Source organism: Erpetoichthys calabaricus, chromosome 3, assembly GCF_900747795.2.
Source record: "Erpetoichthys calabaricus chromosome 3, fErpCal1.3, whole genome shotgun sequence".
Taxonomy (NCBI): Eukaryota; Metazoa; Chordata; class Cladistia; order Polypteriformes; family Polypteridae; genus Erpetoichthys; species Erpetoichthys calabaricus.
Window position 1 is genome coordinate 90,313,090 of NC_041396.2, and position 27,810 is coordinate 90,340,899.

The 27,810-nt window shown below is 39.0% G+C and overlaps 2 protein-coding genes and 1 long non-coding RNA gene across 3 annotated transcripts in view; 2 read left to right on the top strand and 1 right to left on the bottom strand.

The window, feature by feature from the left end:
- ahcyl1 (adenosylhomocysteinase-like 1) overlaps window positions 1–4,370 on the top strand; it is a 123,097-nt gene extending 118,727 nt beyond the window's left edge. The window contains exon 17 of the mRNA XM_028797109.2: window positions 1,949–4,370. Within this exon, the coding sequence (XP_028652942.1) occupies window positions 1,949–1,955 (7 nt within the window). The 3' untranslated portion in view covers window positions 1,956–4,370. The remainder of the gene's footprint in view (window positions 1–1,948) is intronic.
- A 7,336-nt stretch (window positions 4,371–11,706) lies between these two features.
- On the bottom strand, window positions 11,707–27,711 carry LOC114648214 (uncharacterized). The gene is made up of 3 exons (XR_003715661.2): window positions 27,462–27,711; window positions 13,637–13,731; window positions 11,707–13,484 (listed from the first exon to the last, which is right to left on the bottom strand). It is a non-coding gene; the product is annotated as an uncharacterized LOC114648214 (long non-coding RNA).
- Window positions 27,260–27,810, top strand: part of strip1 (striatin interacting protein 1) — a 43,880-nt gene continuing 43,329 nt past the window's right edge. The window contains exon 1 of the mRNA XM_028797107.2: window positions 27,260–27,423. Coding sequence (XP_028652940.1) covers window positions 27,316–27,423 — 108 coding nt within the window. The 5' untranslated portion in view covers window positions 27,260–27,315. The remainder of the gene's footprint in view (window positions 27,424–27,810) is intronic.

Genomic DNA, 27,810 nt, shown 5'->3' on the forward strand with positions numbered 1-27,810 from the left:
TTCATGGAAGGTTAGCCCACAAAAACTTCCTTCCTCTCCAAATATACATGGCTATAGAGGAGTGTGAACATTATGTGCAACACTGCATCGGGCAAAAACCAGCAAGTAAGAAGATCCTTGAACAAGCCGTGAAGCAATGTGGAGGACAGAATAATCTAAAATTGTTTTGCAGCCTCAGGACATGAATGTATTTGTAGTCATTTAGATGAAAATGATCTCCCCTTTATACTGGAACATTCTAGAACAGGGGTCGGCAACCTTTCAGTGATGTTGTGCCAAACCTATGTTACAATGTTATTGCGTGTGCCGACATAATTCTACTAATTCAACGTACCACAGCCTGCACTGAACACATGGTTTCCCTTTACATTTGAGTCACACGTACAAAACACAGGTGGGGACACGGAGCATGAATGTATGTGCTGTAATTAAAATGTAATAAGAGGTTTGTTTTAATGTACCACGGCCTGCACTGAACATATGGTTTCCATTTACATTTGAGTCACATGAGCAAAACGTACTGTAGATGACGGCAAGAATGGGTGCGGTGTAATTAAAATATATTTACTATATTTTGATTCAATCAGAATGCCATTGAAAATTTTTCCACGTGCCACAGGTTGCCAACCCCTGTTCTAGAAAAAAAAATATGAGACCATGTGTCCAATAGCTATAGCTTGGCTGAGTTTGGAGCATGCATCAGGACAATGATCCTAAGAACACCAGCAAATCTAAAGCTTAGTGGCTGAAAAGTAAAACATTCCAGGTTTTGAAATGGGCAAATCAAAATCCAGACCTGAAACATTCTGTGGTAGTGTGGTGACACTTCAAATCCACATTTAAACTAACTTAATGCAATAATCGGTCTTAAGGCCAGAACTGAAATTGGTAAAGAAACCTGATCCAATGTTTGTGGTGTTTACTTTATAATGATCTAAATGTGACATGAGCATTTACAGTATATGTGCATTCAGTTTATGTTGAACGTGTGAGCTGGGCATATGTTGTGACATGACCCAGATAAGGCATAAATATACATCCCCACAATTTTTGTTTTTCTTTTTTCAGCTGAGGTTCTTCAGTTTTCTTCATGTTAAAAGCAGATCTTGTTTTTTAAGTACTGTATATACTCACGGATAAGTTCTCCTGCATATAAGTTGGGACTTGATTTTACCATATAATTTCTGGTGTTTTATAATGTCTCATATAAATTGAATGCGGAACACTAACGCTATTGGTCCAAGAGATTATGATATGCTAACGCTCACCTGAGAGAGTAACCATGGAGCACACTGCCTTTTTTTCTATGTATTGTGCCTACGTGACCACACAGTAATATCTGAACTATTCCGAAGCAATGTTTGCCCTGTTTTGTGGTTTTTTTTTGTATCTCACACCCTCATATACCTTTTATCGTAAGAGCATCCCTTATCTACGATGGAGCGTTCGATCAGAAGAAAATATGAAGCTGGTTTTAAATTAAACATTGTTGAAGTAGCGAAAGAAATTGGTAACTGCACTGCTGCAACAAAATTCGATGCATCTGAGAAACTGATGCGAGATTGGAGGAGGCAAGAAGATGTAAAAAAAAAAATTTTAAGTAGTATTTTTGAACGGGCATATAAATCAGGGTTATTTTAAAGTTGTGTTGGGACTCCCTTAAAGGAACCCCAACAATAGAAGATTGTTAGACTTGAGTTTTTTAAACCCTTCTTAAAGGAGCTCTGTCAGTTGTTTGCAAAGACTTCATCTTCAAATATGTGTGCTGTGAACATGATTTGAGTGCAGCAAATAGGAATCTTTCTTCAGTTGGCAGTTTTATCTTATAGCAAACAAAACTGATATGGCTCAAGATAATAAAGCAAAATGTTAACCTCATGATATTTATTATTTTAAAGTCAATAGTTTGAAATAGTTAACAATTATACTTTTTTATTTTTTTTTGCAGATATTAATTCTTCAGACTGCTGAATCCAGCACAGACTGTGATGTCTCAAACAGTCATATTTCTTTGACTCCCTAAAAGATTTTTTTTGGTCTGTATTTTATTGTTCGTGCCTGTGTATACTTTTATTAGTTATATATAAATCTAAACAAAGGTTTTGCTAGAAAGTGTAAATCAGGAAGATGCATAAATGTATCATTTTATCATTAACCTTCTTTACTTTTATTTTTTTAATGAGTTATGCAGCCACAAAAAAAAAATCATTTTGTGTTACTCATACCACAATGGTGCCAAAGGAGAGAAGAATCATTCCATGTTTTTTATTTCTGGGAAGTGGTACATATTATATCCAGATTGCATTCGCATGACAGTAGTATATCATCTTCTTATTTAGGGAAAGTTTGTTTTGGTATTTTGACTAGACCAAATCTTAGTAAAGTTGCAAAGTGATGCATTTTAAAAAGCATCTATGATGACCTATTCCAGTCAACAGCTTTAAGCACTGATACCTGCATTGATTTGCAGTTAGTTAGAATAAACTGTGAATGAACATGCAGCTACTACCCCTAACAGGTTTCCACCATTCTTACTGCTCTTACCGTTATTTTTAAGACTGATATCTTTATTAAGGACTAATTCTGAGTGATATTAGTCCCTTTTACACATGCAGGCTTTGCCTGGAATTTGTTGGTAAACTGATGTTCATGTGAGTGAGCTAATCATCAGGTGATGTATGAAAATCTCCAATTAACTTGAGATTTTCATGATTTTCTTTTCTAAGGTTAGCTTTTAGAAATGTCTGTAGATATGACAGACTTTCAAACCACTGAGCCATTCTCCTTTGTTACTGTCAGGCATAAATGTGAACTGTCTGCTTTATGGATGCTGTTGCCTATCAGCAATGCACTCATGTGGCAGTGAAGTGGGGTGTATGGCACTTATCTCATGGAAGCCAAGTATCTGTAGGGCGATTGTGCTACATATTGGCTGTCATTCTTTTCAGTTTCACTGCCATAGAAGTTATTTTTGTGGGATGGTTTGTTTTGGACTAGAGTGAATTGTTAAAGAAAATTAATGTAGCATCAACCATTGCTGTTTATCAACGTGTCTTTTTAAACAAAGATAACTGTAATACTTGTGGTATTTTTACACAACCCTCAGTGCATGAAGACTGCCAATGCTTTACATAGAATGAGATCTTCATGTATGAACACTATTAACCTTGAATATTGCTGGGTTGCCTTTGTACATATGAGAGAGCAATTCTTTGTAAATTCCTGGGATGGTTAACCTGTGAATTTCTCAGGACTTTATAAATATGTCTCACATGATGGTTTGCAAGTTAAGAGGATTAGACAAATGTTCTTGAAATGCAAATAGTGAGGAAATACGATGCAATAGGATTGACTTTTTGAAGTTATGGTTCATGTTATGCAGTTCATTAAGAAATAAGATCAAGGACCGTGTGCTGCTCGGTGATTTTACTTTTACGTGTTTTCTAAATTGATCTTTGTAATTGCCAAGAAGTCGTTTATAATTTGCACAGCATTTGATCAGAATCCCTCGCCACCCCACATACTACTCTTGAAGTGTAGTTAGCTATCGTTAGTTTTAATCTTTGAAAATGAATTTCTAGACTTTCTGTGAAATAATATATGTTTAAAGTTAAGACTGAAAGAGGTTTATGTAAAAAAGCTGATTCTTGGTACCGTAATTTACTTATTTCCTTTCATTGGCATGAGGCAAACAAAACTACAGCCCCAATGATTATAGTTTTATAGTCTTATGATGCACTTTCTTTAGTGTTATTTCAGTGAATGGACCATTTTTAAGAAAAAACGGGAACAAATATAGTAACAGAGCCAGGAACGATGTTCAGATACATACATTTCAACAATTTCTTCAGTTTTTATAAAGGGCTCTACTAGAGAATAAAATTCTGATAGCATACTGTGAAGTTCTCTTTTGCTAGATGCATGAATTCTTCTTTATGAAATGTGCATGTCTGAATGCCACACTTTTATACATTTACATAACAAACTCTCACAGCATTGTACCCTTTAAATGCCTTTAACTCTGTTCTCTGCCATTTAATCTGCTGTTGATTGCCATAGTTGTTGACTTTATAGTTTTTTTTATGACCTGCATGTACCACATTTCTAAGGTTCTTGTTAGACAGTATCATGTAGTCAAATCAAATGAAAGCACAAAATCATATTTGTCAGTAATTGTATTGTGCCACTGCATCCTGAAATCTTAGGCTCAGCTAGTGAAACTTTAACAATTGAAAAGCCAAAAAATATATACACATTGGTGGCTATAATATTAAGATATAATATAAATCTGAGCTACTGTTTTTTCTCGAGAACAGAGTTTAAATTATCCTCTGAATGGGAAGGCAATTAGAGGGTGTTTAATAACTTTATCTTGATTACTTACGAAGACCCACTTTTGTTAATCACTGGATTAAGAATATATTTGATTTTTTCACACATTGACATTCAAGGGAAGGACACTTAATCTACCAGTTCATTTTTGCAGGGCTAGGAAGTGGATTTTAAACAGGTAACACTGTGACAACACAGAAGCACGCCTTAATCTCAGAAACAGATTTGTTTAAAAACATTGTTTTTATATTAGAAGACAAAATTTTTATCCTTCATTATAAAATTAAAATTAATTATTTTTAAAGAATTAGTTTAATGTGTTTATACTTAATGGACTGTCTAAATTTAATCTACAAATATTCTGGTTAATTTGCCAAAGAGGATCTTTCTTCTGTCAAATCTTAGGTATTGATTATAAATTATATGAAATATTGAGTCTTAGTTGAATAAAATTTGTATTCTTTATTTCTTGATGCATTAAACTTTTAAATAACCTAGTAACTACTAGAACATGATTTTCATTATATATCCACTAACATATTGCAAAAAATGTTCAAAAATTGGGAACTTTTGATAAGTAAATGCTGTGAAATTTTGTATAAATTCTCTTACCCTATAGAAACATATTTCCTGCTAAATCTTTTTCAGAAAATGTTATCAGTAATTGTTACCAGTGCATCAATTTTGTGATTCTAAGTATTTTTTTCAGAATACTGATAATGTATCATTTATGTTATCTCACACTTTTTAATTATTTTTATACGCTTGTTAATTGATGACTATCACTGCACATATCTGAATGCTGTACAACTGCCTTTGCCCTTAATCCACTTGACATTTGTTTAGGTTTATTTTTAGACATTATTTTCTTGTATATCATTGCAGGAGCACTTTTATAAGGCATTGGCATAAAAAAATCTTCCCTTATTTTGTTAGTATCTTCCATTAAGTATGCTGTTTTGTATTGTTAAGTCAGTAACTTTTATGCTTATTACCTGCTTGAATGGGGTTGAAGGGACTGCATCTGATTGATCCGATTGGGCACAATGAATCTGTCTTCAAGGGTTTTGTTTTTCTAAAAATGTACTTTAGAGCATGACAAAAGGAAACAAATAGTTTTATATAACATACAGTTTCATTTTTATGGCAGTAATATTGGCACTTGGTTATATAGTACATCTTAAATCTTAATTAAAGAGTTTGATTACACTTTCTAGTATTGTTTCCTTGTGTTAAAGTACCATTAACATTAATCTAACCTTGTCTGTTTTGACTGAACATGAACTTTTTTTGTTAGTTTTTTGTTTTTGTTTTTCTTCCAACTTCCATTCACACTTGATAGTTTTACTGTGTCAGTATGCATTATTAAAAAAGATTTTCAAAGAACTGTGCTCAGCAGGTAAAAACTGGAGGTTGAAGTTGCATCCCCTGTGATGTGGCATTCAAATGTCAGACTTCAAATGTACAGGTTAAATCTCAGTCATGGCATGCCATACATTTTATGAACAATTTATGTGCTTTTACCCAGTGTCTGAAAATAATGGAGCTGTGTTACATAAAGTTGGCCTAAACATACTGGCAGTTCACTAAATAGTGTGTTAGTTGGATAGAAAGATTGCCACATCTCTGCAAAACCCTCTAAACATCCAGTATTGCAGAAAATGGGTGATTCAGTAGTTCCTCTTTTATATGAAAGAATGTGATATCAAAAAATCCTGTTTGTTAGCTTCCACATCTCTATTAGTAACTAATCTGTAAACTAGTGGTGTCAAAAAGTGGTGAGCCATTTAATGGGGTGTATATTTAGAAAATGCCATTTAAAGCACTGAATATTAAAAACAGCTGGAAAATGTTAAGCGTTGTTTGCTTTCAGGTATAGAATACCCATTTGTAGCACATGATGAACTATATTTTTATTCTTCCTACTTTGATGACCAAAAAGAATCATATGGGAACAATTGTGATTGACGCTATATTGACCTCAGCCAGGTTATATTTTGAAGCTGACATCTCCAAATCTGAAACTGTAAAATTAACATCAGATAAGGACTTTAATTCAAATCAGATATACCAAGTTACAAAACTTGAAAACTATCACAGGGGTGTCAGGTGCAGGCATGTGGACACCAGAAGGGCGGTGGAGCTGCAGCACTGTGTTACTGTTACTTGATTACATTAATATATATTTGCTTTTCCTTGTAAAGCAGTTTCTAGTACTGCTGCCTTGCAGCTTTAGAGTTCAGGCATCACATCACAGTCTGGACACTCTCTGAGGTTTTCATGTTTTTTTGTCTATGCATGGGTTTTCTCTAAGACGTTTTTCCTTCTACATCCCTAAGACATGCAGGGTATGATTAAAGACAACTCTAAATTAACCCAAGATAAGAATTAGTGGGTTTGAATGTGTGCATGAATGTGTCCATCCATAGTTTGCTTTGAACACAGTGCTGTCAGGAAGGGCTCATTTGTCCAGCAAATAGGTACTGAACTAAATTCATGTTTTTAAGGTGAATTTGGCACCGGAGAATCCCATTCTATTGATCATAATTGAGATGTTGTGACACCTTGTTTGGAGTTTCTCTGTGGTAAGTTCAGTTGATTGGACAGGATTAGGAAAGGCACACACCTCTCTATAGGAGGTCACACAGTTGAACAAAATCAAGCTGTGAGGTCGAACATATTGCCATTCAGAGCTCTGGGGAAGGCTACAAAAAAAAATCCTGCAGCATTGAAGGTCCCCAAGAGTACAGTGGCCTCCATAATCTTTAAATGGAAAAAGTTTGGGACACCTGTTACTCTTCCTGGAGCTGGCGATGTGGCTAAACTGAGCAATCATGGGAGAAGGGGCATGCTAAGAGAGGAAACCAAGAACCCAATGGTCACTCTGGCTGAGCTCCAGGGAACCAGTGTGTAGATGGGAGAAAGTTGCAGATGGACAACTATCACCACAACACCCTATCAATATGCAGTTTTTGACAGAGTGGCCAGACAGAGGCCTCTCATCAGCAAAAGCCACATGGAAGCAGTGTGGAGTTTGCAAAAAGACACCCAAATGGTTTGACGTGTGACGCAGGTTTCACTTTCAGAAAATATTTCTTCCTTGTCCTAGGAATATGTTTATGGCAACAAATTGTTGTGCTAGATTTTTCTCACAAGAATTTTGGAAAAGGACTGGGAGAAAAGATGTAGTCAAATCAGCAAGCATGTCAAAACTGGTAGATCATTTCCTCTTTTGCCAATACCAAAATGACCAAAACGAGAATCAAAAATCGTAGTCAAAAAGCTTGAGTTAAAGCTCAAAAGCAGAATGCCTAAAAAAAACTCTCTTGAAAATAATAATAGCCAAAAAGGGGTTTTGTATCTGCAAGCACACATAAAGCATGCCTGCTCAAGCCAAACTGACGAGGTCAAAGTCACAAACTGTGTGAAAATGTTGCAGCAACCGGAGGACGCATTATAGCAGCAGTATCCACAAAAAGTCCAAAATTACTGTGTAGTTTTAATAAATGCTATAATTTGATTCCAGGACTATAACCCCCCCCCCCCCCTCCCCAAAATAAATGCAAAATATTGTTTTGTATAAAGAAAATGTACTTAAACTCAATAAAAATGTCCTAATTCATAACACAAATTGAAGTTAAGTTGTTTATTTTTACCACATTTTTGGCACTGTCTTTCCTGGGAGAAGGATGTGTGCTCTCATCTGTGTTCATAGCAACTGATGGGGCTCGAGTTTTCATGTGAATAAAAGCTTGCGTTAAGCAAGAAATGGCGCAAAGTGGAAGTGAAGTGGAATATCATGATGCAAAATATGTGTCAGTAGCCATTAAGCAAAACATTTCCATTTAACTAAAATAGTTTGAAAAATGTATCAACCTGTGAATTAAAAGCAGAGTTGTTTAGGATTCTATGAACCCCCTTCCAGTTATCTTTGTAGCACTTAAATGGGAGCTGTAAGATTGCAGTGCTAAAGCATGCACTGCTGCTGTTAACAAGATCAATACAGCCTCTAATGAAAGTTATTTTGGTCCTTCCAGCATCAACAGAAAAACAGTCCCCATTACTAACAGAAATGACAGTTTTGTGTGACAGAGCAGGCTCATCTGCATATACAGGTAGACATTATTTTACATTTTCTACAAGTATTGACCAACATGGAGTGATGGAATGACACAGGGACAGGAAAATAGATAAAGCTGAGGTCAGAATGGGGGAGTCTGAAGGTCTGTTACCAAATCCTAATCACTAGACCTATTCATAGTAGTGATGGCCGATACTGTTGATTTTCTTTTCATTCCAATAATACTGGCCTCAGTATCACCTACTATCGATACACATACTGATGCAGCCAGAGTGTCATCTTGCAAGAACGGTTAATCTTACATGAAAACATACAGTATGAGTGGACATCAAAAAGTCACATTTTGAAGACTTTTCATTAGTAGACTATTACATATAGTGCTAAAGATTGGACTTCTTTGATTGTTTATTAACAGAAATTATTACACATGTTCAGTTCTTGCAAATGATATGTGGAATGACAGCACCATTTGGGTTACATTTTTTCTCAAAAAACACGTAAAAAGCGTTGCATTTTTTGGCTCAGCAAATTGCATTTTTACTTTTTACTGTAAAATGTGCAAAACACTAAAAGTACGCAGTCAGAAGTATAAAAGGTATAATAATGATGTAAATACCAAGCGAGTGGCATCGTCAGTGGTGGATTCATCAGACTCACTTTGGGTTTGACTGTCCATTTCAACAGACAGATTCACTTTGTCACCACTGCTTGTATCACTGTCGAGAGCAGGCAACACTTGGGCTGCTGAAAAATGTTTTCCTGGGTAACACTCGGGACTACTGCTTTTAGCATTGATTTTACAGCCCAAATGAAGTAAAGCTAATTATCGAGTAATCTTTTTTTTTTTTTTTTCTTTTTACAAAATGGACATAATAAATATAGAAAGACTGAAAATGTGTTCTAAGTATGTTCATTTATCAAGGTATAAATGTAATATACTCCTCACTAAAAACAGAAATTGTTAATTTTCTATTCAAATTAGGGGGCTTTGCCCTCTGCTCGCTTCTCTTGACAACCCCCACCCCCCCCCAGCCTGCGCTACGTGCCAGCCACTTTGCGACTCTGCCGCTTGTGTATGTGGATTTCACTTTAACCAAACAACAAATCTTATTTCTCACGGATCTGCCTCTTCATTGGGAAGAAACACTACTTTTCCCTGATGGCAACACAAATTAGATGATCTACAAGTCTCCAACTTAAAGTTTAAATCCGAACAATATATTCAATCTCTTTTCACTGTTCCGTTATTTCACCGAGTAATAATTTCCATTTGTTTGCACTAATGCCATCTTTATTATCATTTTTTGAGACTTTCAAATATTAGTACTTTCATTATCTCTAACCTGCTCTGCATGTGTATCGCGCCAACATTTTTGAATTCTTTACGACATTCTACTTTGTCTATTCTTTGTCTTTTATTTCTGGCCCCGGGCGTGGTTAAATCTCTTGGCACAAAGTCTCGTCTTGCGGGACGTGAAAGTATCTTTCTGAGAAATTCATGTCTCGTCCCAGGCTAAAAAGTCTCATCTTGTCCCAGGATTTTTTTATTATGATAGAGAGACAATTACATCAACCTTACATCAGATTACAGTACTAAAGTTACCTGGGTACTGCCTGCCTTTCTAGATAGATAGATACTTTATTAATCCCAAGGGGAAATTCACACTAGAAGGCATCTTTAAGAGTAGACTACAACCCTTTGGCAACTGTACCAGGCTTTATAGCCCGAGTGTCTGTGCTGTCTTCTGATCGCCTCTGTTGTAACTTGGTGTTGCTGCGATAACGTATCACATTTTGCTTCATTATTCTTCAGTGGAGTAAAACAACTCCAGACAACGCTTTGCTTTCTTTCTGCCATTGCCTCACATACAAAGTCACACTGCTTTGGCTTGTGGTAAGCAGCACTGCCAGGGTGAATGCAGGACGATGAAAATCGTGGAAGAAAAAGTAGCTCCATATGACATGTTTAATTTAATAATCATGCACTCACTATAAAATGCTTTTTAAAAATAATTTCTAATAAACTTGCATATTATTGAAAATGTGTAATATTGATGCTTTTAATGTGAACATCAGTGTTTAAATTAAAAGTTCAGGTTGGGAAGCATCAATACTTTAGTATCAATTTACCCATCCCAAACTCATAGCTTACTGTTGCTAAATTCAAAGCCAAATGATTCCTATACCTTACCGTATACCTTACTGTATTACTCAAATATGTAATCCTAAATTTGAAGTCAAAATAATCCTACACAACAAAAGTCAGTTATTTTGGAATTTATGTACAGTCTTGGACAACGTTAAAGACATGGCGCTGGCTTTTGTATTGATGGCATCATCTGTCGATGGAACAACAAAAAGCATGATGTGAAAAATAAATAAGTGAAAATGATGCCAAAAATTAAAAGCAATTCTCCATAATACAAAACTCCTAAATAAAACCTGTTATGTGAAAGAATGAAAGGATGGTGCAACATAAAGGGAAAATAAAATGCAATCATGACAATGCAACACCAGTCCCAGGCTGTCCTGAGCTGCACTGTCTAGCTACAGGTTGTAGGTTTTCCTTGCTTTCTTTTCAAATAAATGTATTTTTTCATAAATGTATCTTTCAACTGTTGAAGTGCCTCATCTGTGCACTCTGACTTAGCGCTAAGATAAAAGCTTCATTGTATTCATAGTCATACATATTGGTGGTGGAAAGTAAAAGATTATTTATGCAAATCCTTAGAAAAACGTTTTGTTTCCTCAGAAAAAAAGTATCTTTATCAAAGTGTGCAAGTAACTTCAGCCTTGTTAAAGACGGCTACCAGTAATCCAGCCATTAAGAGTGAAAGGCTGCCATGCATGGAAAAATGGTGGAGTCTCGCAAAATATGAGTAAGTACCTTTCTGATATGGGTGCTTCCTCAATTCATAGTAACATTCTGGGCTTCAAATGGGATGTTTAAGAAGTTTCAAGGCTTTTGTTTCTCCTGGTTCCTCATCAACCCCATTTGTAGTTCACCAGAGAGAACAAATTTAATTTTAAATTACCAACTGATGCTTCACTTGCCAGCTTTCTGGAGCTAAGGAATGTATGCCTTGATTAGGTAAAGGTAGCTTTGACTTCAGAAATCTCAAAACTTATCCTTTAGTCAAGATGCTGCTTTTATTCTCATTGCCCCTCCCATTGTCATGTTTTAGCCAGGGTTCCTCCACTGGCTGGGGTTCAAAGCCTTGTTTGAGGAACATGACTCTCCCCTATCCATAAGAATCCCAGACTCCTGGAAGGAGGCACTATTTGAATCAAGGACAAGCTGCTAGGTGGAGCTCCTGATACAAAATGACCCTATGACTTGGATTGATTCTTTTGCTGTTTTTGGCCTGAGATTGAGGACAAGCACACCAAGAGGGAGTTACTTTTGTTTATTTTTCCTTAATATTAAATGGGACAATCCAGTTGGTGCCCCAAATCTATATACTGTATATGTTTATTTTAAATAAAACACAGATTTTGATGCTTCAAAAAGAAAAAGAACATGTTGTATAGATGCGAGTCTCCAAAACAGACTCCTCAAGATGGCAGAACTTCTGGTATTATTGGCTTCTGGCAGGAAGAGACGAATATAGGGAGTCGGACACCGGAAGTGACATCACCAATTTCATGGTCGTCGATCATCCGGTCTGCAGATAGAGGAAGAGAAAAGGCCTCGGTCAGGCAAGAAATCACACCTATCTGAGCCATTAAACCGTCCCACCCTTACCACCACCCCCTTCCACCTCCCTGGCCCAGACCTGTCATGAACCTGAGAAAGTAAATCAGCATTGGTATGGAGTAAGCCCCAACGATGAAGGACTTTGAACCAAAAAGGTTGCAGATCCAAAAACCACCAGGTCACACAAGGATTCCACTGTAGGGTTACCAGAGTGAACTCATGTCCTAGGAGGTAGTAAGATAAAAGCACAAGAAAAGTGTGATCAATACCAGTGCTGACGTAAACACCTGTTTTAAGTCACAGAATGTGGCCTTTGTTTTAACATCCTATACTACCATGTTAGGAGCCATCTTCTTTGTAAGGTCTGCTATCTCAGGAAAATGAGCAACAAACTGGCGGTAGTAGCCTACTACTCCTAAGAAAGCTTGCATCTGCTTCCTGTTCTTCAGATGGGGCCAGTTCATGGTGGCATCTATTTTGGTGCATTGTGGATGAATGACGCCCCTACCCACCAAGTAGCCTAAATATTTGACTTTGGTCAATCCGAAGAAACATTTCTTCAGTTTGATGCATATGCCAACTTTGCTCAGTCCCAGGAGCACCACATGAACGAATACAATGTGAATCCAATGTGCTGAATCAATGACAATGTTATCCATGTATGGGGCACTATAAGCGTTGTGCGGCCGCAGCACTCTATCCACCAGACACTGGAAAATCACAGAAGCACGGTAACACGATACTGCCAATGGCTGCTGTTGTTGCTGAATGCGATCTTTACCTTGGCAGATTCTGTTAAAGGAATTTGCCAGTACACTTTCATCATATCAAGTGTGGTCAAATATTGAGCCTTACCAGATCGCTTGAGGAGTTTGTCAACTCGCAGCATCAGATATGCATTGAATTGGCAGACTTGATTAAGTTGATGAAAGTCATTGCAAAAGCGCCAGCTCTCTGTGGGCTTAGGGACCAGGACTATGGGACTATTTGAGGAATTAAAGCCTCTGCTTCTAGTTGGTCATATTCACCAGCAGCCTGCTCATCAAAATAATAATAGGCCCCTCAAAACCTGTGCCAGTACTTTGCCCATTCCACATGCTCTCACTGATGATGGGCACTGGTGCACTCATTCATACACTACAAAAAACATTCTCAATATCGTCATCTGGGTGTAATAGAAGCAACAACTAGGATGGACCCAACAATCGTTCCTGTTGGAGAGAGGTTTGATTATGTACCTCAGCAAGCTGTGTCTGTTGCTCCCCTACATGGGCCTTTTGAGCCCTGATTTCTGCCATCATGGCATGTAACTGGCTAATTTCCTCTCGTCTCTCCATCCTCAACAATGGTCGTTAAATCCTGATCAGTGTGCCACTTTAATAAAAAGAGAAAAGAGGATGAATCTTTGGGGCACCTGAAGGCCAAACCCTTATATTATAAAAAAAGTAGGTATTGATGCGTCAAAAAGAAAAAGAAAGCGTTGTATTGACGTGTATGTTCAAAATAGACTGCTTAAGATGGCAGACCTTCTAGTATTATTGGCTCCTGGCAAGAGGAGGTGGATCCAGGGAGGCGGACACCAGAAGTGACTTCAACAATGTCATGGTCGTCAATCTTTGGTCTACAGAGAGAAGAAGAGAAAAGGCATCAGTTGACAATGATCTGATCCCTTAAAATGTCCCCCAGTATATATATTTTCAGCTTGATGTTGAATCCAGACCTTATTGGGTTGGTGATTTTGGTTTCTATTGACTGTTGTTAAATCATTTTGTTCCTAAAAAAATTACAGTATTACTCAGTAAAGACTGTCCACTTGAGGATTTTGTTCACCGAAATCCAAGTGTGATTTAAATGTTTCCTTAAATTTTTGAGGTGTGTGTATTGTATATGTATATACAATGTATGTGTGTGTGTGTGTGTGTGTGTGAAAAGTTTAAAAAAAAAAAAAAAGACAGCAAGTTCAGAGTTTTTAGGAGTGCTAAGTGCTTCTTTAAGCCATCTGTGGAGAGGAGGGTGAGGGACACTTTACATTCTGTGTGCTCACTCCCCATGAAGAGAGGCTGGACTGTAAAGGACGTTTATGACTCTGGAAAAGAATCAGGCACTAGAGGGCAGTTTATGACTTAATTACCTGAGCATTACATCCTTTCTTTCATGTTTGTCTGACCTGGAGATGATGCAGGAACAACGCTTTAGATAAAATGGGGTCTGAGTTGTGCTGAACCAGGGCAGTTGGCCCTGCACTACAACATTGCATAGGTCCAGCGGGGTACGTCAGGGAGGCACAACTATCGTTCTTATGCCTCAGCCAGGGTTCCTGTCCTGGCCATGGTTCAAATTTATGTTTTACTTTGTTTTTGGTTCTTTTGTTTATGTTAATGGCAAGAAAATGGCCAATCTTGAATGAATTCTGTGGGGATACTGCTACATCTTTGTGATTTGCCTTGAATGAATACATGCTCATGATGTATGATATTGTTGATTATGTGCATTATTCTTTGGGATTTTGTATTGGGAATTGTTTGCCTTGGATTGCTCTTGCTGCCAACTCCTTTTTGCCTAGTGTGCTTTACAGGGCCCTTTGTGAATTTAACCATTTTATTTAATAACAATTCGGTGCTTGTCCTTTTGACTTGCTGGGATTTTGTAGTAATATCCCCATCTAGTGGGCAGTATTGGAAATGTACATTGAAAATCTTAAGTGCTTAAGATTCCCAGATCATGACAAGCATAAGGACAGGCTAACAAAGATCCTTTCTCTCTCTTTCTGCGGCTCTATTCAGAAGGGTCATGTTGCCTGGCCTTGGTGGACCACTTTGGACCTGAGACCAATTAAAACAAGACAGAGACCCACCTGGTAGCCTGTTATCCTGGTTGTATGATTTTGTAACACTCATTGCAATTGGATTATGTAGGAGGAGAAGAGGCATCCCGGCTGGATCAGAGGACACATCATTAACTGGATGGGAGGCCCGAGAGGAACAATGGACAGATTGGCCAGTGGGGCAGAAAGATAGCTCTCTTCCCAGTCGATATAAAATGGATAGATCAGTGGAAGCTGGAACTTGGGAGTGGTCCCATCCACCATGAGCTAGGTGGCAGTGGTCCTTGTATGAAAACCCAGTCGGGACAACTGCACTGGTGCTAGGGAAATGAAGTCCGGAAGTGCAGCCCTGTAGGGGTACACAATGCTTTCGGGGGAGGACCACCCTACTTTGTATATGGCCTGATAGTGCTTCAGAGAGAAGACAGAATGGCACCAAAAGCATTCCCAGGGCTGGCATAAAAGGAAGCCCAGCGCCACACATGGGAGAGTCAGAGTTGGGAGGCATCGGGTTAAACTCAATGGAGGTAAAGAAGGAGGAAGAATTGTGGATTATTGAATATTTATTGCATACTTGTGGCTTGTTGTTGGGAGAGGACTGGGGAAAAGTGCCTAGAAGGAGAATTCAAAATCCATTATTTTATTCTATTAACATGTGCTGTATTACTGGTTCTGTGGTTTGGGGCTCTCTGGCGCCCTCATGTGGTGTCAATTATTATTTAGCACGTATCCTCTCTAAAACGTTAACAAATTTGTAACTTTGTCTCCTGTTTGTTCCGGTACCATCTAGTTGCCTGGGATTATGAATATGAAAGAAAGGGGGAAGTGTTTAATTACAATAGCAGTCAATCCTGACAGTATGGTACAAGTATGAGATAGAGGCATTCGGTTAAGGTCCACATTGTAGAGTCTGAAAGAAAAAATGGGGTCACCTTAGGACCCCAAAGGTGAGGAAAATGGTAGAGAGCCATCTGGTAGTAAGCATATGGACCCAAGGTAAACTTCTATTTAGATTGTATTGTATTATTTTACCAGCATGCATTTCACTCTGCTTATTTACATTTTTGTCATAATCAGAAACCATAAGTTAAACTTGTACTCATCTATAAATGAACTCTCTTTCTTGCTTGTTTTAGTGCTCTGTCTTGTTGCCCGAGGTCTTAGCTATAAACAGTCACATTTAAGGACTAGAGCAGGGATTTGTTTGACATTTTGTTCAGGTCTACGTAATAAAGAGTATGAGCAGGGTCACTCTTGGACCCCACCACGACAAAACCTCAGGGTAAGAGGTTACAGTAAATGGGGGCAAATCCATGTCAAGAACCTGCTTCAGCCTACAGCCGCAGTTTGACTTGGGTGAAAATCTGCACTTGAAGGGGACGACGACCACATCTAAGGAGCTACCGCCCTGCTTGAGTGACTTTGGAGTAAGCAGGGAAACAAATGTCCTTAGGAAACCTGCCAAGATGCATCAAATCTGTAAAAAGAACTGAAGAGTAGTCAATGATTAACAAAAAAGAAGAAAAGGCACAATATGGAGGTTCACAGTGACACAACCAAGAATCTGCAAAGCTGGCCCCATTCCAGATATGTGTCTATTACTAAAATTAAAATCAGTTTGTCCTTTAAAGGGTTCAACAGGTTCTGTCAGTGAAGGGGAAGAATATAATTTGGGTTCACTGAAAATGTAAAAAATTCCAAACCAAATTTTGCTGTTGTAGTTATTTTTAGCATCTTTCTCCTTTTGAATGATCTCTTATAATAACTGAACAACCAAGTTAATACAACAGAAGTGTTGTCTGTATGAGATGTTTGAAATGTTCATTCTGTGAAAAGCTAAGTAGAGGAGTTTCTGTGTCTCCGTCATTTACCTGATGCAGTTGTTGAACCCGTTTATCTCCCACTTCACCTCTGTCTTGTTACCAACATCCCTCCTCTAGTGCTGTATGCGAGTAGCCGATCACGTGTTCATTCAAGGTATATCACCAAGATGTAGCAACATCCCCAAAGAATTCATTCAAGACTGGCCATTTTCTTGCCAACATTAAAACAACAGTGACGAGAACAGGCCATTGAGCTCACCCTGTTCACTTAGATTGTCCAAAATAGCATCAGGTCGACATTTGAAGATCGCTAAAGCTCTGCCTTCCATCATACTACTTGACGATTTATTCCATGTGTCTATGGTTCTTTAAATAAAGGACCACTTTCTAACATTTTGTGACCTTTGTCCTTAATCACACTCCAACTGTGTCCCTGTGTTCTTAATGAAGAATTTATTGATGAAGTAACAACTGGGATCTGCTGTACTAATTCCTTTCATAATGTTAAAACACTTTATGCATATCCTCTCTTAATCTAAATTTGCTTAAATTTAAAAGGTTCAACTCTCATCGTAGCTCGTAACTCTCAGTCCTGGAATCAGCCTAATCACTCGTCTCTGGGTTTCTCTAGCACGGCTGTGTATATTTTGTAAGATGGAGACCGTAAATGTACACAGAACTGTCCCTGTAGTGTGTTATACAGTATAGCTTCTTTTGACTTGTACTCCACACATCATGTAGATGGTTTTGAGTCCACAATGTCTCCCATATTCTTCTTATAAGGTGTAGTTTTAAGTTTCAGAGATCCCATTGTGTATTCAAACCTGACATTTTTCTTTCTTAAATGTAATACATTTACTTGCATAAACATTTCATCTGCCACAAATCTATCGAAGTCTCTTGGTAATTTAGTTGGTTCTGCATTATCTACCCTTCTACCTAGTTGGCAACTTTACTTATAATTCTTACTGATTATATTGCTAGCTAGATTGTTTATGCTGCAAGTAAAAATACAAGAAGATCATAAAGGTTTGGAGCATGAGATGGTGATCCCCATACAACTGGTGAAAGAAAAAAACAAAGTTTGACACTTAGTCGAGGTAACGTCCTTTCAGATGCGAGTCCAAACTAAGACTGACTAAAGATGGTGGTGGAGTGTGTTATAAAACAACTGAAAACTGGAAGTGACGTCAAATCTCAACACACCGTCCATCTTCAGATCTGCAGTTAGAAGAAGAGGACAGGCAATAGGTGACAGCGTCAAACCTCGACTCAGGGTGAATTAAAAATTAAATGTAGATTAAAAAAAGCAGCAGCCTCAGCAGTGAGGGACACCACATTTAACATCAAATAATTTTGAAAAAGTTTGCTCACAATAATCCTTTACTTCTTGTATTTGTGCCAATTTTGTATCCACCTGCAGCTTGCACCATGAATCCCCCCTTTCTTTTAGTTTGATCACTAACCCTTCAAGATAAATAATACATTATGCACCTCTGTGTTCATATATTTTTGTTGTTTCCTCATTGAATTCCATCGATTAGTCAAATACAACCTCCCCCTTCAGGAGTTCATGTGCTGCTCGACCTTTTCTTTAATCATTGCTTTGCTGATTTACCGGAGATGTACTGGTTTAGTGTTACTGGTTTAGCGTTACTTGGACCAGCCTGATCACCCTTTTTATACAATGAGATAATGCTTGGTAGCCACCTGTCTTTGGGAATTTCTCCAGTGTGTAGAGATTTTCAAAAAAGCATGTGTCAAGGATTTATGTACGAACTTCTTAACTTCCTTAAGCACTCCAGGGTAAATGTTATCTGGTCCTGGTGATTAGATTGATTTCAGCCTATTTAATTTAAGTAGTTCTCCCTATACAACGACCAAGTCATGAAGTGCCTCCTTGGTAGTCCCTGACACTTTTGGGAGGTTATTGACTTCTTCACACGTATAAACTTCAACAAAGTGCAAGTGCAAAGCATTTGCTATTTCGCAATCCATATACTATATATATATATATACATATAGTGTATATATATATATACACACAGTACTGTGCAAAAGTTTTAGGCAGGTGTGAAAAAATGCTGTAAACAAAGAATGCTTTCAGAAATATAAATAATGATTGTTTATTGTTATCAATTTACAAAATGCAAAGTGAGCAAACAAAAGAAAAATCTAAATCAAATCAAGATTTGGTGTTACTACCTTTTGCCTTCAAACCAGCATCAATTCTTATAGGTACACTTGCACAAAGTCAGGGATTTTGAAGGATTCTAGTCAGGTGTCTGATCAACCAATTATACCAAACAAGTGCTAATGATCATCAATGTCACACGTAGGTTGAAACACAGTCATTAACTGAAACAGAAACAGCTGTGTAGGAGGCTTAAAACTGGGCGAGGTACAGCCAAATTCTGCTACCAAGGTGAGGTTGTGGAAGACAGTTTCATGTCATGGCAAGACTGAGCACAGCAACATCATCAGCAAGGTCTCTCCCAGACAAAGATTTCAAAGCAGACTGGGGTTTCAAGATGTGCTGTTCAAGCTCTTTTGAAGAAGCACAAAGAAATGGGCAACGTTGAGGATCGTAGACGCAGTGATCGGCCAAGGAAACTTAGTGCAGCAGATGAAAGACACATCAAGCTTATTACCCTTTGAAATCGGAAGATGTGCAGCAGTGCCATCAGCTCAGAACTGGCAGAAACCAGGTACACCCATCTACTGTCCAGAGAAGTCTGGCCAGAAGTGATCTTCATGGAAGACTTGCAGCCAAAAAGCCATACCTCTGACATGGAAACAAGACCAAGCGACTCAAGTATGCACGAAAACATAGGAACTGGGGTGCAGAAAAATGGCAGCAGGTGCTCTGGACTGATGAGTCAAAATTTGAAATATTTGGCTGTAGCAGAAGGCAGTTTGTTCGTCGAAGGGCTGGAGAGCAGTACAATAATGAGTGTCTGCAGGCAACAGTGAAGCATGGTGGAGGTTCCTTGAACGTTTGGGGCTGCATTTCTGCAAATGGAGTTGGAGATTTGGTCAGGATTAATGGTGTTCTCAATGCTGAGAAATACAGGCAGATATTTATCCATCATGCAATACCATCAGGGAGGTGTATGATTGGTCCCAAATTTATTCTGCAGCAGGACAACAACCCCAAACATACAGCCAAAGTCATTAAGAACTATCTTCAGTGTAAAGAAGAACAAGAAGTCCTGGAAGTGATGGTATGGCCCCCACAGAGCCCTAATCTCAACATCATCGAGTGTGTCTGGGATTACATGAAGAGACAGAAGGAAGTGAGGAAGCCTACATCCACAGAAGATCTGTGGTTAGTTCTCCAAGATGTTTGGAACAACCTACCAGTTGAGTTCCTTCCAAAACTGTGCAAGTGTACCTAGAAGAATTGATGCTGTTTTGAAGGCAAAGGGTAGTCGCACCAAATATTGATTTGATTTAGATTTCTCTTTTGTTTATTCACTGCATTTTGTTGATTGATGAAAATAAACGATTAACACTTCCATTTTTGAAAGCATTCTTTGTTTACAGCATTTTTTTCACACCTGCCTAAAACTTTTGCACAGTACTGTGTGTGTGTGTGTGTGTGTGTGTGTGTGTGTGTAATATATATATATATATATATATATATATATATATATATAATATACACTATATTGCCAAAAGTATTGGGACCCCCCCCCCCCCCCTGAAAATCATTGAATTCAGATGTTCCAATCACTTCCATGCCCACAGGTGTGTAAACTCAAGGACCAATGCATGCAGACTGCTTCTACAAACATTTGTAAAAGAATGGGTTGCTCCCTGGAGCTCAGTGAATTCAAGTTTGGTACCATGATAGAATGCCACCTGTGCAATAAGTCCATTCGTGAAGTTTCCTCACTACTAAATATTCTAGTCAACTGTTACTGGTATTATAACAAAGTGGAAGCAATTAGGAACAACAGCAACTCATCCATGAAGTGGTGGCCACGAAAAATCACAGAGCAGAGACAGCGCATGGCTGAGGCATACAGTGTGTAGAAGTCACCAACTTTCTGCAGAGTCAATAAGGTCAACAACAGTGCGTAGAGAGAGAGAGCTTCATGGAATGGGTTTCCATGGCCGAGCAGCTGCATCCAAGCCTTATATCACCAAGTGCAATGCAAAGTGTCGGATGCAGTGGTGTAAAGCACACCGCCACTGGACTCTAGAGCAGTGGAGACATGTCCTCTGGAGTGACGGATCACTCTTCTCTGTCTGGTAATCTGATGGATGAGTCTGAGTTTGGCGGTTACCAGGAGAATGGTACTTGCCTGACTGCGTTGTGCCAAGTGTAAAATTTGGTGGAGAGGGGGTTATGATGTGGGGTTGTTTATCAAGGGTTGGGCTTAACCCCTTAGTTCCAGTGAAAGGAACTCTTAATGCTTCAGCATACAAAGCCATTATGGACAATTTTATGCTCCCAACATTGTGGGAACAGTTTGCGGATAGCAACACGACTGCACACCAGTGCACAAAGCAAGGTCTATAAAGTAATGGATGAGCGAATTTGGTGTGGAGGAACTTGACTGGCCTGCACAAAGCCCTGACCTCAACCCGACAGAACACCTCCGGGATGAATTAGTGCAATGACTGCAAGCCAGGTCCTCTTGTCCAACATCCGTGCCTGACCTCAAATGCTCTCCTGGAAAAATGGTCACATAAACACACTCCTAAACCTTGTGGAAAGCCTTCCCAGAAGAGCTGAAGCCTGTTATACAGGTAGCTGCAAAGGGTGGGCCAACTCCATATTAAAGCCTATGTATTAAGAAAGGGACGTCATTAAAGTTCATGTGTGTGTAAAGGCAGGCGTCCTAATACTTTTGGAAATATGGTGTAGTTCACTTTTGCACTTTTACTGCTACAATTTTAAGAATCGTTTTGGGTCACCTTTCATCTTACAGGTATTAGTTTCATTAGGAACATGAAATTGGATTTGGGTATGTGCTAACATTACAATCGGAGAACTATCATTACTGTGGAAAACATCCTGCATTGTTCCTGTTCCAAAGAAAGTAGGTGCCTCTTCACCTAAGACCAGTGCCACTTAACGCTTCACATCATAAAGACCTTTGAGAGGTTGGTCTTGGACAACATGAGACCTTTTGTGGTAGACCACCTCAACCCACTGCAGTTTGCCTATTGGACAAAGAGTGGAGTGGAGGATGCAATTGTCTTTCTGCTCCACAAGGCTTATGGTCACCTGGACAAAGCTGTCAGCACTGTGAGGATGTTTTTTGGTTTCTCAAGCACCTTCAATACTATCCAGCTTCCCTGTTAAGAGGTAAACTCAGAGATAGGAAGGTGGATGAATCTATGGTGTCATGGATAATGGACTATCTGTCAGACAGACCGAAGTTTGTGAGACTCAAGGACTGTGTTTTTGATACGGAGGACCACAAGGAACAGTCCTGTCTCCTTTCCTCTCAATTGTGTACGCATCAGACTATAAATATAACACCAGGGGCCTCATGTATAAACGGTGCTTACGCACAGAAATGTTGAGTACGAACGTTTCCACGCTCAAATCGCGATGTATAAAACCTAAACTTGGTATAAAGCCATGCAAATTTCCACTGTACCTCATACCCTGGCATACACAATTTCTCCACTCGGTTTTGCAGACTGGCGGCACCCAGCGTCAAAGCAGTGCTACTGTTCCTGTGTGGTCACCCTTTCTTTCTTAGATCCACATTCCTGACACAGCTTTATAAATACACTGAAACTAACTGCATATTGTTTATTAGTGTAATGCATCTGATTGTAATTAACCTGCAGCAATATAATGGTCCAGGGAATAGCCATAGTATTCCAAATAACATAACTGCTTTAGCGTTGTTACTCTCACTGCATCTTCTTCTTCTTTCAGCTGCTCCCATTAAGGGTTGCCACAGCAGATCATCTTTTTCCATATTACTGTCACTGCACCACTCGGAGTATTTACATCACTGTATCTGAGTGGGGAATCACAGCAGCAGCTGATTGGAAAGAGAATTATCGGTATACAGCATGAAGCAGACGCTGCCTCAACCACGGCAAAATGCTTCAGAGACTTTCCTGTACGGACTTCGCGGTTTAGAAAAAGTTTCATCCCAAGAACTCTAAACGCACTCAATCAGTCCATCAAGTGCTCCTTGTAGAACTGTTTGTACTTATAAGTGCAATTACCTCACTGTAAACTTGCACTACAGTTATATTGTACAACCTGCGCCACTTTATAAAGCGCGTATTTACATATGATGACGATATCATTTTTAAGATGAAATGCAGCAAAATATGTTGATTATATTATACAGATAAAACTTTAACTTCATTTAAATAATCTGTACTGTTAATAATTAAACATGTGAGGACGCGGTGCCGCAGCGCTAGCTAGTTCAGGGATTGTTCCTGCATTGTGTTGTATTCTTGCTGGTGCTGACGCGACACTGGAAGGATAGACAGATAGAATAATTAAACATGTACTATGAAGATATTTCAATGTTCCTTAAAAGTTTTTAAGAATCAATGTTCTAAGCTTACAAATGGCTTCTCGTCTATTACAGAGCCGATTGTGTGGCGATTGGATATTTGAAGAAAGAAAAGTAAGGACAGGAATTGGAGGTTAGTACGTTTGAAAGAGACAGTACTGCTGTGATAAATTATTTCACCGAAGGTTGTGCATGGCGCAGCAAGCCTCTTGCATGAGACATGAACAAGCACTGCGCCACCATGTTCCCATGTTTAATAACATGCTTTCATTCTTATCATCATGAAAAAGATATCACGTATACATCTCAGTATTTTAATTATTCAGAGAGCTCTAATATCATGAATGTAATGGATTATGTGTCCTGTCGGAGAAAGAGAAAGCCCGTTTAAGAAGCAGGTAGTGATTCACACACATAGAAGATCAAATACAGAACAAAGCATTTAAAGTGCTACTTTAGTTACAAGGGGATTTGAGAAACTAGTAAATTACACGATTTTAAGATGAAGTTTATGATGTTCTACTTTAATGGCAAAATAAACTACGTGATTAAAGTGGAAATTTCAAGATTAAAGTTGACATTTCGTGCTTTTTTCCCCACTGTGTGCCTATTTTTTTTGTCTGTACCCTAATAAGCTTTCATATGACACTCAGACAGTGGGCTATGACTCGCCTTTTCACGGCGACTTTGATATGTGATTTCTTTTTTATTTCAGGCACTGTGCGACTTTGTGAACTTGAGCTTTTGAGTTTCTCAGACGCTATGTCACTCGATCAACTTCCTTTTGTTGATTATACCACTGTTTAAACCAACAAATAGTACGTTTTTTCCTTAGCCTCCACTTGGTATTCGCTGACATTCTTATGTTTTTCCTCCGTGCTTTTCCCATTGTCTTTTCACACAAGGCTATTTATATTGATTTGCATATTCAAAGAGGCATAATTCTGGGAGGAGTTGGGGCGGGACAGAAGGTGCGTGCACGTGCGTTTTCACGCTGATCGGGATTTATGTAGCGGAAGAATGTGGAAGTTTGCGTACGTACAGATTCCTGCATCTGGATTTTTCTGTGCATACGCACATTCCCACTTTTGTGCTTACGCCATGTTACAGTGTGAGTTCTACGCACGGCGTTATACATGAGGCCCCAGGTCATGGCACTTGCAGAAATTCCCTGATGGTTCTGCACTTATGTGGTGTATAGATAAAGGGGTTTGAGACAGAGTATTGGAGTCAGGTGGAGAACTTTGTTTCTTGGTGCAAGGAGATTTGTCTGAATGTCTAAATGCCAGAAGTGATTCCACTCCACTGGGCGCTTGAGCAAGGCCCTTAACCTGCATTTGCTTTGTCCTGGGTATGACATTAATCTACATCCAGATTAATCCTCCTACTTACACGGAAAGCCTGGGAGTTGGTGGCAGGATCGGCACTCCAGCCAACATAAAAAAAAAAAAAACACCTCACACTGTTGCAGTGTGAGCCGAGGTCACCTGCTGCACTCGGATCCCAATCCTGGGGCCTCATGCATAACGCCGTGCATAGAAATCACACTAAAACATGGCGTAAGGACAAAAGCAGAAATGTTCATACGCACAAAAAAATCCAGATGCATAAATCTGTGCGTTTGCCAACTTCTACGTTCTTCCACTCCATAAATCCCGGTCAGTGTGAAAAATAACGCACATGCACGCGCCTGCTGCCACTCCCCAAACTCCTCCCAGAATTACGCCTCTTTGAATATGCAAATCAATATAAATAGCCCTTAAGATCAGCGTTCTGTGAAAAGGCAATGGCAAAAGCACGGGGGAAAACAGAATTTCAGCGAATACCAAGTATAGGCAAGGAAAAATGTACTATTTTTTGGTTTAAACAGTAGTATAAACAACAAAAGGAAGTTGATCGAGTGACATAGCGTGTCGGAGAAACTCGAAAGCTCAAGTTCACAAAGTCGCACAGTGCCCGAAATAAAAAAGAAGTTGTCAGATATCCAAGTGGCCGTGAAAAGTATCATATGAGTATCATATGAAAGCTTATTAGGGTACAGAAAAAAAAAAATAGTCACACGGTGGGAAAAAAGCATGAAATGTCAACTTTAATCTCAAAATTTCCACTTTAATCACAGTTTATTTTGTCATTAAATTAGAACATGATAAACTTCATCTTAAAATCGTTTTAATTTACTAGTTTCTCAAATCCCATCGTAACTAAAGTAGCACATTAAAAGCTATGTTTTGTATTTAATCTTCTATGTGCTCTGTTTGTGAATCACTACGTGCTTCCGGGATTTCTCTTCCTCTGACAGGACACAGAATCCATTACATTCGTAATATTACAGCTCTCTGAATAATTCAAATACTGAGATGTATAAGATGTGGAAACAGGCTTACACAACATTTTTGTGTGTACGCACCGTTTAAACATGAGGCCTCAGGTGTTTTGCAGTGGGTGTAGCAACATCCCATTAGTGCATACTCCAAACTTCTATGTCTTCTGTGCTACACCAATTTGAGGATTATTACTATTATTGCCATCATCATTAGTAGTAGTATTGTTAGTGTTGGATTATTATCTATGTTGTAGCCTATGGCCCTCCCAACATGTTTATGTCAAGCTGATCCCCATGAAAACAAAACTAAAACATGCTCCATGTAAAGGAAGTCTCTGTGAGTGCCAAGCAAGGTGAGATTTTGAAGACCACCTGTAAATGGTTCAGGTAGGTCATCAGATGTTAAAAGCAAACATTGGCAGTACATGAAAATAATATAATAAAGTCATTGGATATCTGCCAGTTGTACTGAGCCCATGTTGTTCATAAGTCAGTCTGTACTGTTTCAAATAATGAAACCACTACCCCCACAATTATGATTCTCTAGGCGACTACCTACCTCTACTTAATGGTAGAGCCAACAGAATTTGGACCTTGCAATGGTCTGCAGGGCAGGGCGTGGCCTACGATTGACTTCTACGGAAGCCCTCATCTGTTTGATTGACAGTTTTGCCAAGGGGGGGCTGAACTGGATACAACAGCAGCCCTGCATCCTGGGTTGGTACCCGCCCTGTGCTACCAAGAGTCCCTACAATCTTGTACTTCATGAAAGGGAAGGCTAAATACTCAATTAAATCTCAACGGTTAAGGTTTATAAAACCTGATGCAATGGATAAAAAATGTCTACCATCTCTAAAACTTTCCCCTTTTGTTAATGCAAAGGCTTACATCAAGACAAATCACATCGGGCCATTCTTCACCAGCATTCGGCAATAATATCAGAGCGAATTGTTCGTTTTTAAGAAAAATAATTAAAAGCGAAAACTCGGATCGCCTTTATGCAGACCAAAGGCCACCATACACAGCACGCGTCTGTTTCAGGTTACTTGTTTCACTGTTACAGCCCGAGAATTTAATTCAAGCTGCTGAAGTGTCCGCTTGAACTACCCGACTCAATAGTGTGTTCCTGATTACTATGTGACGATGTGCTTCGTTTAAAATATATACAATAGCTATACAAACCTGTGCGGATTTTATGAAATTTAAGTTAATCATGTATTCGCACATAACTTGAATTATACTTAAAAATAATTGTGCCGACTTACTTTCTCATTACAATTTTGCGGACACCGGCACATGGAAGGCACCAGTCCATCAATGAACACGCAGAACGACTTCCATCAAGTCAGTCCCATTTTCATTTTACGTGTAACTTATTTGGTTACGTTGAAGTAAACGGGAGAAATGTAAAAATCTGTAAAGAGACCAACCGCACAGCTCTAAAACGGGACGACTACAACCGTGAAGCAAGATAGTTAACAGCAAAGCTCTTTATACAGTTTTATTTATAATGTTGATTTTCATTACGTTGTTAAAAATGTAAGTAGATACACTGAAGTAAACCAATACGACCCGTTTAATGCAACGAACCCGTGTCGCTACCTAGCGAAGTCCTTCTCGTCCAATTCGGAAACGTCGGCGCCTTCACTTCCGCGGTCATTGTATTCTCGTCTCGCGAGATGCAGGGGTCACGGTTTTCGTTGAATTAAAAGAAAAAAAAAAAAGGAAGATGGAAGCTGGAGGAGGCGTTGGACTAATTGTCAACAACAAACAGAGATCAATGCTACCCAACAAAAGCAGAGGAGAATTCATTCGAAATCAGAGGAAGGACTCGGAGGTAAATTATTTCTTGCAGGTCGGAAGGATCGTTATTACCTGTTGCTGAATGCTGCCCTCGGACAGCGCCTTACCCTGTCCAGGAAGCCTGTCAGGACTGTGCGTTACCTTGATTGATCCGAACGTTAGATAGTTAAGACTGCCCACAACACCCTGTCATCGGGTACAATGTCGGGGGTGGTGGAGAAGAGGAAGAACATCTAGAACTGTGTAAGGGTTAGAGCACGCGGAGGAAGCGCCTAACTGGACCTCTTTAGGTTTTTGTGATAAGTTGTCTTTTCGTGGGGGTCATCCTTCTTTTTGTATTCGGGCTGATTGGCATGTAGCGCCACATAGAGTGGCATTCATGCCTGTCTTAACACAGTTTTCCAGAGGTGCATTCCTTCAA